At 36.1% G+C, this 17,658-nt stretch overlaps 1 protein-coding gene across 1 annotated transcript in view; it reads left to right on the top strand.

Moving 5' to 3' along the window:
* Positions 1-17,658, top strand: part of LOC115445296 (inactive dipeptidyl peptidase 10) — a 121,699-nt gene that overhangs the window by 91,097 nt on the left and 12,944 nt on the right. Inside the window, exon 4 of the mRNA XM_037441621.1 lies at positions 5,482-5,576. Coding sequence (XP_037297518.1) covers positions 5,482-5,576 — 95 coding nt within the window. The remainder of the gene's footprint in view (positions 1-5,481; positions 5,577-17,658) is intronic.

Raw genomic sequence — 17,658 nt, 5'->3', positions numbered from 1 at the left:
CAGCAACAATGACAACCCTGTACTCTACGAATATCAATCTTCCAAAAACTAACTATGTCGCTGAAATTAACACTGAAACTGAAAACTTTCAAGTGAAAACTTGCGAAATTCGCCCAATCTCAACTCATAAACTATTCCGTTCGCGCGACGACCGACAAATTGACTTCCGGTGTGAGCGAGCCACATCCGCCGCGCCCGGACGCGCCGCCATATTGGACGAGCAAATAAAATGGCCGACGCAGCTCAGCAAATGGCGCCATGCGTTATTATAACCAATATTCAAATTTTTGGGAGTGGCGGCACTCCTTTATTAAAGATTTATTTGCTTTGAATCCATTATTCACAATTTGAGCCAACTTTACCCGTTATAGGCGTCGCGTGAGGGCATCCTCGGAAAATTACTGTTGAAAGACTCCTGATGTTCGGAGGCACTCCTATATTTCTTGTTTAATCGAGGGTATTTTTATTTTTAGTACACACACCTGACATTCCCAAAGGGGTAGGCAGATACACAATTTGTACACTGACATTTCGCTGTGTATTCCCCATGATATGGGGAGTAAGGCTATCGCCATATTGGGCACAAATTCCAGACTTAGGGCTGATAGAGACTAGAAAAACACAATATCCTACTAGCAAAACTCTCAAGGTTTCATATTCTCAGTGCATTTATTTCGAAACATCCAAATATCTTCATACACTGGCGTCTAAAATATATCTCATGTTTATAATATCACATGAAATACCGCGATGGTTCGCTACGCACGTAAACTTTCGCTTTAAACAGCGCTTTACCCGACCGTGAATCCGTGTTCGAAGCTGATTAAAACTATTTTAATTTGGTGTAAAGTTTCGCAAAGTGGTTGATATTAGTGAAATTCTGTCGGTAGATTGTGGGTTCATTGTTTCGTATTGAAAGTTTGGTTACTTATTAGAAAAATAAAACGGTAAGTGGATTCGTATAAAGAAATACAGATGAAATAGTAATGAAATTGATGAAAATAATCAAACTTTTAAACAAAATCAAATATTTATGTACTTATATAAATTCAAATGGATTATAGTTGTAAATTGAAAATTGTCTCGAAACTTTCTACTGAAATATTGATGAGTTCGAATAAATTATTCAAATAGAAATGTCGAAGTGAGTCATTGAACTTGGGCTCTCTCGACAGTTTTCAATTGAATGTTACTCCTTAGTTATTATATTAGGTAATGCGGATAGTACTTATTTGATAATTATCATTTAACTAGTTGACCCGACAGACGTTGTCCCGTCTTAACTATGAATTTGCGGGGCGCATTCTGTCAATCGCTGACAGTTATTTCAAACAATTGACAGTTATATAAAATTTATATTTTCGTTAAGTTATCTTAAATTTTCTAATTTTCGGCGCAATTTATTGATTTTTTTCTTTTATAAGAACCTTCTCCTGACAATTAAAAACGCAACAAAAAAAAATAGTGAATTCTGTCCACCCGTTCACGCGTGATGGCGTGACCAAGGGAAATAGGGATCCATTTTTATATATATATAGATTTGGGTGTACAATGTATATGTAGGTGATAGCGCAACTTTTGTATTTTTTCCAGGAGTAGCGATTATTCTAATATTATAGCGATAGACTCGCTCCTATCACGTCGTGGGACGGAATACACGTAGCTATAGATGCACCAGTCGTCTCTCTGTCTACCCCATTGTGTGTTTAAGTAGTATTTATTGAGAATGTGTAAAGCTTTATTAAGACGGATAAATTATTACCGGTAATAATCGTACACAATTACTGCCAATATGTCCTGAACATAGGCTGTCTATATGCCAAATTTCACCTGAATCTGCTTAACATTTGCATTTACTTTTACCAGACAAACACTTTAACATTCGCATTATTAGTAAGTAGTAGGATTTTTCAAATACAATCTCTTAATACTTATTATAATTAAACGATAAAAACAAATTCACTCGTCATCGTTTAAGTCCGCAAGTCGCAGTAAAAGCCGAGTTGTGTTCCCGTTGATTGATTAAAGGAACAGTACGGAGCCTTATACGTAATTTACTTCAGGAAGACGTCGCGTGTCCAATGAACCAGCCTTATATCGGTGTGGTAATGCACGCTCGGTTAAAAGGGGGTAATTATATTAAAGATGTTTTGCAAGAACTTACCGTAAGCATATTGTTAGGAACTGAAGTGATTTTGATTATTAAAAAGAAATATCATTGACTACAGAAATACTTTCACTAATATTTCATCAAGCAACAACTTATATGACTTGTCAATGAGCAACTGCTTCGGTCTGTCAAACGCTCAGTGTTAAAGCAAAGGTATTACAAATACCCTCAAAAGACTATGTTTATCCTAACAATATATTCAATACAATAGATCACTAACTCCATTGGCTCAGCGTCACAAAATGGGTCTTGGGCACCAAAACGACAGTCCTCCAGATGTCTCTGTTTTTGTTAATAGGTACAAAGTAGAATGATTTCAGTTGTCACTATAAAACTGAAGGGCACTATTATAAAAGCACTATTCTCTGAAACTATTACTTTCATTTATATTTATTACTAGCTTTTGCTCGCGGCTCCGCCCGCGTTATAAAGTTTTTCGGGCTAAAGTTTTCCGTTATAAAAATAGTAGTTTCCCGGGAGCCTATGTTCTTCCCAGGGTCTCAAACTGTCTCCATACCAAATTTCATCTTAATACGTTAGGTAGTTTTTGAGTTTAACACGTTAAGGCAGACAGATGCAGCGGGGGACTTTTGTTATATTATTTAGAACTTTTTTAAGTGAAACAATCCCGTCATATATCATTGTTGCATAACTTTAACCGTTTACGCAGCGCAGGCAACGGAAGCTCTCAAAACTCATAATTTTCCCCGTTTTTGCAACATGTTTCATTACTGCTCCGCTCCTATTGGTTATAGCATGATGATATACTTAGTCTGGCCATAAATACTGTTACACTTAATTATAAAAAAATATTACATTTGAATTTCGAATCTGTCATTTTTATACGATTGTTCATTGTGTTTTCTCATTTTGGCGCCAATACATTGTAAAATATTTTGCGATATTAAAATGGTGTGGGGTGATAAAGAGAACCGAATCGCTGTGATAGCATTACACAAAGTAGGTATGGAGCCAAATGCAATTTTTAAAACTCTCCATACACTTGGTATTAGTAAAATGTTTGTGTACCGGGCTATTAATAGGTACAATGAGACCTCCTCTGTTTGTGACAGAAAAAGATCTGGCCGTCCACGTAGTGTTCGTACGAAAAAGGTGGTCAAAGCAGTAAGGGAAAGAATTCGAAGAAATCCTGTCCGAAAGCAAAAGATTTTATCTCGGGAAATGAAGATAGCACCTAGAACCATGTCGCGTATTTTAAAAGATGACTTAGGACTTGCAGCCTATAAGAGACGCACTGGCCATTTCTTAACTGATAATTTAAAGAAGAATAGGGTGGTAAAATCGAAACAACTACTGAAGCGGTACGCAAAGGGAGGTCACAGAAAAATTTTGTTTACGGATGAGAAAATTTTTACAATTGAGCAACATTTTAACAAACAAAATGACCGTATTTATGCTCAAAGCTCTAAGGAAGCTTCCCAATTAGTCGACAGAGTGCAACGTGGACATTATCCGACTTCAGTGATGGTTTGGTGGGGTGTTAGCTATGAAGGAGTGACTGAGCCATATTTTTGTGAAAAAGGTATCAAAACATCGGCACAAGTGTATCAAGATACCATTCTTGAGAAGGTAGTTAAGCCCCTTAACATCACCATGTTCAATAACCAAGTATGGTCCTTCCAGCAAGACTCGGCGCCGGGTCATAAAGCTCGGTCCACGCAGTCTTGGTTGGAATCGAACGTTTCGGACTTCATCAGAGCTGAAGACTGGCCGTCGTCTAGTCCCGATCTTAATCCGCTGGATTATGATTTGTGGTCAGTTTTAGAGAGTACAGCTTGCTCTAAACGCCATGATAATTTGGAGTCCCTAAAACAATCTATACGATTGGCAGTGAAGAATTTTCCCATGGAAAGAGTGCGTGCTTCTATTGATAACTGGCCTCATCGTTTAAAGGACTGTATTGCAGCCAATGGAGACCACTTCGAATAAGCTTTTTATATTTTTAATTGTTTTATATTTATGTATTAAACTGACACACTGTAAAAGTAATAAATGTTATTTGCAGTTAACAATTTTCTTTTTTCTTTATTACAATATTTATGGCAAGACTAGGTATAGCCTATAGAACTCCAGGAACAAAGGGCTATCCAACACAAAAAGATTTTTTCAGTTCAAACCGGTAGTTCCTGAGATTAGCCATTACTGCTCCGCTCCTATTGGTCATAGCGTGATGATATATAGCTTATAGCGGTCCACAAATAAAGGGCTATCCAACACAAAACGAATTTTTCAGTTGAAACCGGTAGTTCCTGAGATTAGCCATTACTGCTCCGCTCCTATTGGTCATAGCGTGATGATATATAACTTTGAGCACTCCACAAACAAAGGACTATTCAACACAAAAATATTTTTTCAGTTCGAATCGGTAGTTCCTGAGATTAGCCATTACTGCTCCGCTCCTCTTGAATATAGCGTGATGATATATAGCCTATAGCTCTCCACGAACAAAGGGCTATCCAACGCAAAAAGAATTTTTCAGTTTGGACCGGTAGTTCCTGAGATTAGCCATTACTGCCCCGCTCCTATTGGGTATAGCGTGATGATATATAGCCTATAGCACTCCACGAATAAAGGGCTATCCAACGCAAAAAGAATTTTTTCAGTTTAGACCGGTAGTTCCTGAGATTAGCCATTACTGCCCCGCTCCTATTGGGTATAGCGTGATGATATATAGCCTATAGCACTCCACGAACAAAGGGCTATCTAACGCAAAAAGAATTTTTCAGTTTGGACCGATAGTTCCTGAGATTAGCGCGTTCAAACAAACAAACAAACAAACAAACTCTTCAGCTTTATATAATAGTATAGATTTGCTGATATCTTAACATCTTAAGAATTTCGAAATTAAAATATGTTATTTTCACACGTGTACTAGGCCAGCATGATGAATTAAATCCTTGACCATCTCAGTAGTAGAGGAAGCCTAGCTGTAGAACAATTTACAATAAAGTGTACGACCAATATTATAATAACCTAGGCATCTTTATATACTCGTGGCGTAGTTGTATTACGATTGCAGTGCTGAGATCTAAGGTTCGATCCCCGGGTTTAGCAATGTAATATTGGATTTTTCAGTATCAGCCCGTAGTTTGGAATTTGTTCCTGATATGGCGATAGCCTCGTCCTCTATCATATCATAGGACGAAATACACGGTCAAAACTGTATGCATCAGTTGCGCCTCCGCCTACCCCTTCGGGTATAAAAGGCGTGAGATTATGTATCTTCAAAAACCTTAGCATTTATAATATAAGTAAGAACTAGAAAGTAAGATAGATGTTCGTTGTTCCAGATGAGGAGTTGGTGTTCCGGGACCGGTGGGGAGGGCTGACGCTGTTCAATGTGAAGAATTACACCACCAGGCTGCTCATGACCAACACCACTTTTGTGAGTAACTAGTTTAATATGTAAAATAAAACTCATGGTTTACACTCACACTTTTTAATTATTACACTTATATTTCTTACTTTTACACAATATTTTAAGAGCTCTTCCTTCGAGTGCAACTCGATCACTAATGCCTCGAGGACGACGCGTTCTCTATAATATTGACTCGGCCGAAAACAAGTGGCGCCACAGTCGAAGTCAATAAACTGTTTGTATCTATAATTATTTTGTCAATACACTATCTGAATATAAAGCATTTAAGTTTTTTAATATAAAATAAACTATTACATCTATAAAAAAATCTATTCGAACAGCATTATTGCCATTTGCTTACAAATATGATCACTGAACATAGCAATATCTGACCAATAGTTTTATGTAACAAATTGTAGGTGGAAAAGTAATACTGCCTCAGTGGCGCGTACTGCATGCATGGTACGACAGCGCTCTAAAGTCCTGGGTTCGAATCCAGGGTGGAGCAAAGTGGTATTTGGGTTTTGTCCTAGTCTTTATATATGCTAACATTGTGCCAAAAATCGTCCATGAATAACGAATATTTTCCGCAAACAAAAACAGCTTTATTTTTCTGATTTATGATCATTTTGTAACTTAGTGCGAATATAGGGTGTACGTGAGTGTATTTCTGACTGGAACTGTGATGTTGCCGCTGAGACGCTGTGGCATAGGGCCTCTAAAATTAAAATTACTTTGTATTGATATTTATTTTGTTCGAAACTTACACTTTTTTATTTTATTTATTCTATATCTACGGTTTGAGTACGTACAGTGCCATTTTCAAGAAAATAAGTATTTTATTTCATCTAGTAACGAGATAACAAATGTCCCTTTACATCATATAATCAGTATCTAACTTATAATGCACTATTGATTCTTATCAAATAAATATTTTTTTTCTTCTATGTTAATATTTGAAACTCGTTTAATACAATAAACAGCCACAACACCTAAACTAAATCAAACAAACGATAACGAATATTCAGTTTCAACCACAACTATCCTTAAGGTTATCGATATTGCCCTCAGGCCCTCAGCCCCTCGGGCCCTGAATCGATAAGGGCCCAGGAGGCACACAATTGTATATTCAGCGGGTATAAACAAGATAAATATATTTCTTTGCTCCCTTCTGAGACCGATTACTTGGAAGCGAGGCGGCCGTTACACCGCAGCGAACTTACTTATTTTTTTTTATTATATTGGTACGCACTACAGATTAAATACATTAAAATACAATAGGACAAACACGATATATCGTTCCTCACAATAACTCTTAAGGCATGTACACATTATTATCAATGAATTAGTCAAGTAATACGAAACACTTGACTAAACAGGAAACAACATACAAATAATCTTCATTTATTTACTTACTAATACGGCTCTGATTGCGTGAAGTATTTCTGGGATAAAGGTCTTGCTATATATTTTCCTGGAATATTGACGTGCACCTACTATGTTCAATCTTTGCACCACCTCAGGTTGACTGGTAGAGAATTCCTCTGGCATTAAATCCGCCTTTGCATGTTTTGTATGAAGTGCCATAAAATAAATATACGTAGGATTAATATCTAAACAAAACAGTCATTTTCATGTGACATGTAACAGAATCACACTAAATAACAATACCTTGATAAGTAGTAATTTATGAATATTTCTAAAACAGCTTCCAAATATAATAAGTTTTATATATCTAGATGTAAGGTTTTATACCCTTTTCCCATTAAAAGTAATCTGTCTTAACCATTACAAAAAACATATCCAACACACTTCCCAAACTAACAATCACTTATCATACAACAATTACCGATCATAACACAACTGACACGTCTAAAATATGACAGGACAAAATGGACCGAAAAACATTCGATGTCCAATGGCGGAATCACAAATTAATCCACCCGGACGCTGTCACGGGCTCAATTGACCGGCTACGTATAATCCGCTTTATTCCGCTCCGAAACACTGGGATTAAAGGCTCCAGTGATGGACATCAATTTTTCAAATGGCCCTACTCTTTGACGTTTATGACGTGGTCGTTAATATGCGATTTATTGAAGTACACACAGTTACTGCTGAAAGCCGGAGTAATGATTATGATTTATTGTTAACAACAAAGTTAACTGCTGTTTGTTTGTTGACGTACCTCATGCTTTTATTATTGCAGAGTTAGACAGAGGTCAACTTTTCGATTCTTATGGTCGCTGTGTGTATTTTTATTTACACTCGCATAACAAAGCGACTTTATCTGAGGCACAAGTAATAGACTTATCATTAAGATTAGGTCTTTCTATATTTTTGTATTTCTATTAGCGTTAACGATTATAGAAAAGTATCGTCGCTATGACCTCTAATGTTAAGTGGAGTTCAAGAAAACATCGAACGACAAACGATGTATTCCTTGCTGAACGGCACGATTATACCGGCCCAATAGCTCCTTCAATATATCCTTAAAAGACACAATATATTTGAAAATTTTAAAACAATAAACATTTCTCCAAGATGGTAGGATTCGCGTCGGTGCAACATCACCCTCGTAGATGTTAACACATAGATCCATATAGATTATCGAGATTTATTAGTTTGCGAACACAATCGTAAGACCTGCGACACTCGACGTATCGATCCGGACGGCGCCATTTTGTATACAGTGTTACCGTGCTTAATGGTTTGTTTTGCTGGATTTTGTGGGATTTTGAATAAAAGTTGTGTAAGTGTTTTGGGTGTTAATAAATTGGTTTTCTGTTATGCGACCTGCCGTGACGACATGATAGCGTCGCGTATCAACTTCCTCACAATTTCATATCATAGCATGCAAAGATTTTAACTTCTAAATTCTTGTTGGTGTTGCAGGGTTTTGTAATAAGCTATGGGTTTATCTGGGGGTAGTTTTAGCCGTTATTAATAGGCGAGTGAATTGCTCAACTTATCATTCTGCTATGAAGTAATCAACCTTTTGTGAGCGTAATGCTTTACTGTCTGAGACTAGGTTATAATGGCGTGGTCCAAAACCTCTGATCGTGATATAAGCATAACCAGAGCCTAGACGATCCTCTCAACTCCTAGAAAAGACTATAGAAAAAACATACTGTGTGGTATAAGGTCATCAGCATACCTAAAAGAGACCTGATTTGGAATTTGTTCAAATGTGGCTTTCTCCGTAAGCCGCAACAACGCGAGATGGTTAATCGCCCTACGTATAAGTCGATATCGTCGACATAAAAATTTTATACTCCTTCGGTCTCTTTATGATTCTTTATACTAAACATTTTGGGCTTCTTTTTATTATAAAACTGAAAAATATGCGTTATACTAACCAAGTTATAAATATATATCTATACTATTATATAAAGCTGAAGAGTTTGTTTGTTTGTTTGTTTGTTTGAACGCGCTAATCTCAGGAACTACCGATCCAAACTGAAAAATTCTTTTTGCGTTGGATAGCCCTTTGTTCGTGGAGTGCTATAGGCTATATATCATCACGCTATACCGAATAGGAGCGGAGCAGTAATGGCTAATCTCAGGAACTACCGGTCCAAATTGAAAAAATCTTTTTGCGTTGGATAGCCCTTTGTTCGTGAAGTGCTATAGGCTATATATCATCACGCTATACCCAATAGGAGCGGAGCAGTAATGGCTAATCTCAGGAACTACCGGTCCAAACTGAAAAAATCTTTTTTCGTTGGATAGCCCTTTGTTCGTGGAGCGCTATAGGCTATATATCATTACGCTATACCCAATAGGAGCGGAGCAGTAAAAGCTAATCTCAGGAACTACCGGTCCAAATTGAAAAAATATTTTTGCATTGGATAGCCCTTTGTTTGTGGAGTGCTCTAAGTTATATATCATCACGCTATGACCAATAGGAGCGGAGCAGTAATGAAACATGTTGCAAAAACGGGGACAATTTATTAGTTTTGAGAGCGTCCGTTGCGTGCGCTGCGTAAACGGTTAAAGTTATGCAACAATGATGTATGACGCGATTGTTCCTCTTAAAAAGCTCTAAAAAATATATTATAAAACAAAGTCCCCCGCTGCATCCGTCTGCCTAAACGTGTTAAACTCAAAAACTACCCAACGTATTAAGATGAAATTTGGTATGGAGACAGTTTGAGACCCTGGGAAGAACATAGGCTCCCGCGAAACTACTACTTTTATAACGGAAAACTTTAGCCTGAAAAACTTTATAACGCGGGCGGAGCCGCGGGCAAAAGCTAGTACTAATATAAGTGCAAAAACACAACTTTCCAGAAGAGTGATGTAAACATTCTAAACCTTTTTAAATTTGTCATAGTTCAAAATACTGAGTAATCTAATGATCATGGGTATGGCCTTACGGTTCGATTCCGAGATAAGGTTCAACTTACGTTGGTCCTTAATTTCCATTTACCCAGGTTCTAATAACTCAGATACGGCTAGTTCTAGTTATAAAAATTCTTCCCCTAAAAACCATTAAGGTCAGATTTACGCGAACGAAGCGTCAAACATAAATTAGTAAAATACAATACAAAGCAACAAAACCGAAGCAAAACTTCCACAACTCAAACACAACAACGATAATAACGTAATAAGGCAGAATATTAAATGTTAACTTTATTTCCACGAGTAACACTAAGCGAACAGAGCTAACCGCATTTGTAACAATAAAGCTATTATGACATAACCGTAGTGTGGGAGCTAGACTGGAGGTTTTAACAAGATATACGGGTAAAGACATTTATTTTCTCAAGATTACAATAAACATTTATGAAGAAAATACTAGATAAAACATAATATTCTAAACCAAGGCTATACTTTATCTTTTCGAAATTATGTGTGTATTTTTTATGAATTATCTTGCTTTGACGGTGAAAGAAAATATCCAGAGAAAATTGGCATTATCTGAGAAGTTCTCTATTGGAATTTTGAGTGTGTGGAAGTTTAATCCGCACTAGGCCAGCGTGGTGGACTAAGGCTTAATCCCTCTCGGTAATAGCAGAGGCCCGTGCCCAGGAAGGCGTCAGTATATAATACAGGGCTTATATTATTGATTGCTGATAATAATATATTATTATTCTAAAGCAGATATTAAATATTAAAAATTAAATTAAATTAATAAATTAAAATATATAAAAATAATACAATAATATATGTATAAAACTAACGTAAATATAGTAATAATTAAAAACTCTAATAATAAAATAAACTTGTGATTTAGGTACATAATATAAGAAAGTGATATAATATGTATTTATTTAATGTGCAAGAAATAAAAGACTTTTTTATTTGTTTTTATTCTAAAGCAAATTAGATGAGTTATAATTTAAAGGCTTTTCCGCCCTCACACCCACCTATACAACTCCTGTGAGTCAGGATCGGTGGCACGCATTTTATGACACCGAGCGGTGAAGCTGGGCTCAGGGAACACTCGTCTGTCTTTATCTCTCAACGAAATTAATCAAATAGAAAGATAGAGAGGAGTTAGAAATATTATAACAAAGTTATTTGGAAAACTTTGTATTATTACAAACTGGACTAAAGCACTAAAAACTGTAAAGCGAGCGTTACAACACCACTCAGGTCCCAGGTTTAAACCCCAGATCGAGTGATTGGGTTTTTTATTCAGTATAATTCACGTCAAAGAACGTCAAATCAACACGTCAAAGAACGTCAAATAGTGAAGACATATATTTTGCAGCTCCGTGAATAGTAAAATTTTAATATTGAATTAACATTACTTTTGCAAGAGCCGTAAAGTGGAATTAACCAATTGATTTTACGTGGCACATGTGAAGGTGTTTAACGTGTGAATTGTGACTATAATACTCTAATATTTAAATAAACAATATTAAAGTGACTTTGCAATTTATGTGGTGCGGGTGAACTGGATTTTTTTTTTTTGTCACTTGTACTTTACTAGAATTGTTATCCAAACGACTGCAATTGAATACTTTAATTTTGGCACTGGTCGTCGGAATCTTCGTAGCAGTGTTTATAAGAAGATCAGTTCAGCGTTCGCATAACGAAGTTCGAGTCCAGTTTAAATAATTATTTTTTCGTTTCTATATATATATTTTTTTTTTTCTTCTTTTTTTATATATACTTAAATTTATCATTAAATAACGATGAATTGCGCTGCCTGTAATGCGACTATTCTCGTAACACAAAAGAGAATTAAATGCAGTAATGGCAGATGTGCCCTTCAATATCACCTAGAATGCGTAATATATGATCAAGCATCGACACCTAGGGCTAAATGGATTTGTCCAAATTGTGTCTCTCACCGCCCTAAACTGGACAATACTAATACTCCAGTCCATGCCAAAGGGCAAAGTGCCCATACTGATCATTTGGCTACAAAACCGGTCTTAATAGCTTCTACTGTATCCCGATCCTCTAGTCAAGTCAAGTCAATACCTAGTCATAGGCATACCCAAGATGAGAAGTCACCGTCAGCAACATCTCCGGAAGCGGGCATTTCCACAGAAGTAAACCTACAGGATTTAATCCTTACCGAAATTCGCAAATTACGCCATGAGATGAATGATAAATTAGATAGTCAGAAAATTGCCTTAGGGAAATTTGAAAATACCTTAAAATCTGTTCAAAAAGATGTGAGTGACTTATCGTCAAGATTTTCTTCAATGCGCAATGACTTAGAAGAGTTTAAAAAGACAGTTAATTTTTTATCTGATGTTTTTGATACACAAGAAGAACTGAACGGAAAAAATAGCAAATTTATTACGGATATCATTAAAGATAATGCGGCATTAAGTGCTCAAGTAAAGGATTTAGATGGGAGATTGAATCAGTTTGATCAAATAGCACGCGAGAGCAATGTTGAATTGCAATGCATTCCTGAACACAAAAATGAAAACTTGCTAACTATCATAAAACAGCTGGGAAAAGTGGTGGGTAATGAAGTCCATGACAACGAGATCCAGTGCTTTCACAGAGTTGCGAAACTGAACATAGATTCAAATCGTCCGCGCAGCATTGTCATCAAGTTTATCAGTCCTCGCATTCGGGATAATCTGCTTGCTGCAGTAAGAAATTACAATAAGAAAAATTCTTCCGAAAAACTGAATACTAGCCATATTGGTTTTGGAGGGGAAAAAAAATCAATTTACGTTACAGAAAATTTGTCCCTGTTAAATAAGAAACTACACGCTGCAACAAGAATTGCTGCCAAAGAAAAGAAGTATACCTTTGTATGGGTTCGAAATGGACGTATATTTGTAAGAAAAGATGTAACATTTTGATTGCTTAGATGCTCTGTAACTAAAATGTAATAAAAACACAACATTTGCAAGATGATATGTGTAAAATCCAATAAAATTTAAGTTTAAAATTTATTACCAGAATGTTAGAGGCTTGAGAACCAAAACAGAGGCTTTTTACACTGCTGCTTTAAATGTTGATTATGATATAATTATTATAACTGAAAGCTGGCTTAATGACACAGTGTTCGACCACGAAATTATAGATAACCGCTATAGAGTATTTAGACGTGATAGATCATCTACGATATCTTCGTTAACGAAAAAAGATGGTGGGGGAGTTTTAGTTGCGGTTCTAGACAAATACGAATGTTCCCGGAGACTCAATTGGGAATCGCGTTGTGAGGAATTATGGTTAACAATTAAAAGTGACGATGGCTTAGCCATAAATATTTGTACAGTTTATATACCACCTCCTATCAAACAGGAATATATTGATACACTCTTTGATAATTTTACAGAAGTTATTAACAAGAAGTGCAAACAAAATTCTATTAACTTTTTGATAGGAGATTTCAATATGGGCAGCATTTGTTGGGAACATAATGCGGATTCTGCCTTTCCAGTCCCCAGAAGCTCTGGTAATAATGAAGAAAATATGTTTTTAGACATGCTTGCATTTAATAATCTCTCCCAATTCAATACAATAGTCAATGCTTCAAATCGTATTTTGGACTTAGTTCTTAGCAATAGTGATAATTTGTCGGTAAATCACACCACGCTGCCGCTTTTGCCCATCGATCAGCATCATCCAGCTTTGAATATTTCGGTTTCCTCTAAGCGTAATACTCCTTCAGTTCAAAATAAAGTCCCTTACTTGAATTTTTACCTCTGCAATTATGAAGCTGTTAATATAAAATTATCTGAAATTAATTGGTCTAATCAGTGGGATTCTATTACCGACTTCAACGAAATGCTATGTAGTTTTTACGATATTCTTTTGCCAATTGTTAAAGAGTATACACCACTTACTAAACCAAGTGATGAACGCTACCCGGTATGGTATAGTAGAGCACTAATAAGGGTCATTAAAGAAAAGGCCAAATATCATAAATTATACAAAAGGTATCAAAATCCCAGAGATAAACTAACATTTGAGTGTCTGAGACAGCGCTGTGACTTGTTAATAAAAGACTGTTACACTAAGTTTAAAAAAAATATAGTTGCACATCTTCATCAAAATCCTAAATATGTCTGGAGACATTTTAAAAACAAACGCATCGGGAATCACTACATCTATACTTATAATAAATCTGTAGAGAGGTCAATTCTGTACATGAAATATATTTCCAAAATAACTATCAGGGGGTGATTAGGGATTGATACTGATGCCAAAAATGCAATTAGTAAAATTTTTGTCTGTCTGTCTGTCTGTCTGTCTGTCTGTCTGTATAACCGTTATAGAAACAAAAACTACTCGACGGATTTTAACGAAACTTGGTACAATTATTTGTCATACTCCTGTGCTGGTTATAGTATACTTTTCATCACGCTACAATTAATAGGAGCAGAGCAGTGAAGGTAAATGTTGGGAAAACGGGAGAAGTTATTCCATTTTTAAGCTTCCGTCGCGTGTGCAACCTTAATGGTTAAAGCTACACAGAAATCATGTATGACGGAAATGTTCTCCTTAAAATTATGTAAAAAATATCCCACGACAGCATATGTCTATCTTTTATGGTTGACTCACAATAACACGTGTAACTCCCGATAGCTTAGCAGTTCGAAGCTTTCTCATTATATTTGTCTACTCTTACGTTTATAACACTCTCAGTCAGCCCCGGATCTAGGGGGGGGGGGGCAAGCCAGGGCCCGTGCCCCGGGCGGCGAATTTAGAGGGCGGGAAATTCAAACTTGGCAGACGAATACACATCTCATCATTAACGCAACTTTGACTACTGCGACATCTATACTCTATACTATCTATACTTCTATACTATTATATAAAGCTGAAGAGTTTGTTTGTTTGTTTGAACGCGCTAATCTCAGGAACTACCAGTCCAAACTGAAAAATTCTTTTTGCTTTGGATAGCCCTTTGTTCATGGAGTGCTGTAGGCTATATATCATCACGCTACACCCAATAGGAGCGGAGCAGTAATGGCTAATCTCTGGAACTACCGGTCCAAACTGAAAAATTCTTTTTGCGTTGGATAGCCCTTTATTCGTGGATTGCTATAGGCTATATATCATCACGCTATACGCAATAGGAGCGGAGCAGTAATGGCTAATCTCTGGAACTACCGGTCCAAACTGAAAAAATATTTTTGCGTTGGATAGCCCTATGTTCGTGGAGTGCTCTAAGTTATATATCATCACGCTATGACCAATAGGAGCGGAGCAGTAATGGCTAATCTCAGGAACTACCAGTTTGAACTGAAAAATTCGTTGTGTTGGATAGCCCTTTATTTGTGGGGTGCTATAGGCTGTATATCATCACGCTATGACCAATAGGAGCGGAGCAGTAATGAAACGTGTTGCAAATACGGGGACAATTTATTAGTTTTGAGAGCTTCTGTTGCGTGCGCTGCGTAAACGGTTAATGTTATGCAACAATGATGTATGACGGGATTATCCCTCTTAAAAAGTTCTAAAAAAATATATTATAAAACAAAGTCCCCCGCTGCATCCGTCTGCCTGAACGTCTTAAACTCAAAAACTACCCAACGTATTAAGAAGAAATTTGGTATGGAGACAGTTTGGGACCCTGGGAAGAACATAGGCTCCCGGGAAACTACTACTTTTATAATGGAAAACTTTAGCCTGAAAAACTTTATAACGCAGGCGGAGCCGCGAGCAAAAGCTAGTACCTAATAAAATGACTTTAAATGATACAAAAATTGCAAGGGGTGGTGAAGAAATTTGTAACTTATTTTCTGATCACTTTTTATCCATTTACACGCATTTTAACAGCAATAACAATGTCTCGGATATAGTTTCGTCTATGCCTCATAATTGCAATACTTTCAGTACTTGTAAAATTGAAGTGAAAGAAATTCAGGATTTTTTACTTTCTCTAAATTGTGATAAAGGACCAGGACCTGACTCAATTCCTCCACTGTTCCTCAGAAAGTGTGCTGTCAATCTAGCTGGTCCTCTAGCTATAATATTCAATTGTTCTCTATCTCAGGGTGTGTTTCCTAATCAATGGAAAATTGCACACATTACGCCAATTTTTAAATCTGGTGATGCTGATAATGTGTCTAACTATAGACCAATATCTATTCTTTCAGCGTGTGGTAAAATTCTAGAATCCTTAGTTCAGAAGAAAATGTTTTCTCACTTTAAAAGTGTTTTAGACGATAATCAACACGGTTTTCGTCCCAAAAAATCAACGGCAACCAATCTAGTTGAGTATATCTCGTATATATCTTCTGCTATTGATAGCGGTAAAGAAGTTCATGCATTATATGCAGATTTTAAGAAAGCTTTTGACCTAGTTGATCATAACTTACTTATTGCTAAACTGGAAGCTATGGGTGTTCATGGGTCTTTACTGAGGTGGTGCGAATCGTATTTGAAAAATCGTTCGCAACTTGTGTATGTTAAGGGGTTCAAATCCAAACAGTGTTTTATACCATCCGGGGTTCCTCAAGGGTCTCACCTAGGGCCATTGTTCTTTATAGTATTTATTAATGATTTGGGCAGAATTATTAATTCAAAATATAAACTTTTTGCTGATGATTTAAAAATATACAGAACTATTAACAACGCACATGACATAACTCAGCTTCAATTAGATATAGATGCTGTAAGTACTTGGTGCACAAAGAATAGCATGACACTAAATCAAAATAAATGTTATTTTATCAAATTTACTAGGAAAAGTAATTCATATAGCACTTCTTACTTATTAAACAACATTCCGCTTCAAGAGGTCCAAACTATTAGAGACCTCGGTATTTTAGTAGATAGCAATTTAAATTTCAGGAGTCATTATGATCACATCATTAAAAGAGCATCAAAATTATCAGGATTCATTGTTAGAGAAATGAAAATTTTTAAAGAACCCCATCTCACAATTTCTATTTATAACAGCATTATACGAAGTATACTGGAATATTGCAGTACGGTTTGGAATCCATTTTATCAAGTTCACTCAGACCGCATTGAGCGTGTCCAGAAAAGATTTTTATACCAATTGTGTTACACCGACAATGGTTGTCGAATATTTAACTCGTACGAATCTCGGTTGAATCACTATAAAATGAAATCCTTAAAACCCGTAGAAAAATCCTGGATATTATTTATATGTTCAAATTAATTAATGGATTAATCGAATCCCCTGAGCTTTTAGTGAAAGTAGGAGTCTGCATACCTCGCGATAGCTGCCGGTTGATACATAGAAAAACGTTTGTTCTGCCGTATAGCCGAACAAACTTGGGTTATTTTTCACCTGTTTCTCGCATGTTGTCATTTGCCAATAACATTCGTAATGATATTGATATCTTCACTGGTTCTGTAGCCTCAATAAGATCGAAACTCAATAAGTTAATTACTTAGGGATAAAAAGAATAATTCATCCTTATTATACATTTTTTTTTCTTTAAAATTTAGTAATTTGTATAATTTTACGATCTAATTTAAGCACTAACTTGTTTAATATTATTTAAGTGTCTCACTAAGAATACCTAATGCATGTCGGATTCACATCTAGTAGATGTCAAATATTATTGTATTGTTTCATACCTTTTATTTATAGCATGTAATATGTTTGAACATCAGTTTTGTGAATTAAATAAAAAAAAAAAAAACCCAGAGTCTGGAAATATGCCTCGTAAATTGATATAGGTCGAGTCCTTTTACATGG

This window comes from Manduca sexta, chromosome 4, assembly GCF_014839805.1.
Source record: "Manduca sexta isolate Smith_Timp_Sample1 chromosome 4, JHU_Msex_v1.0, whole genome shotgun sequence".
NCBI classification, from domain to species: domain Eukaryota; kingdom Metazoa; phylum Arthropoda; class Insecta; order Lepidoptera; family Sphingidae; genus Manduca; species Manduca sexta.
This window is presented reverse-complemented; position numbering and strand designations above follow the sequence as displayed.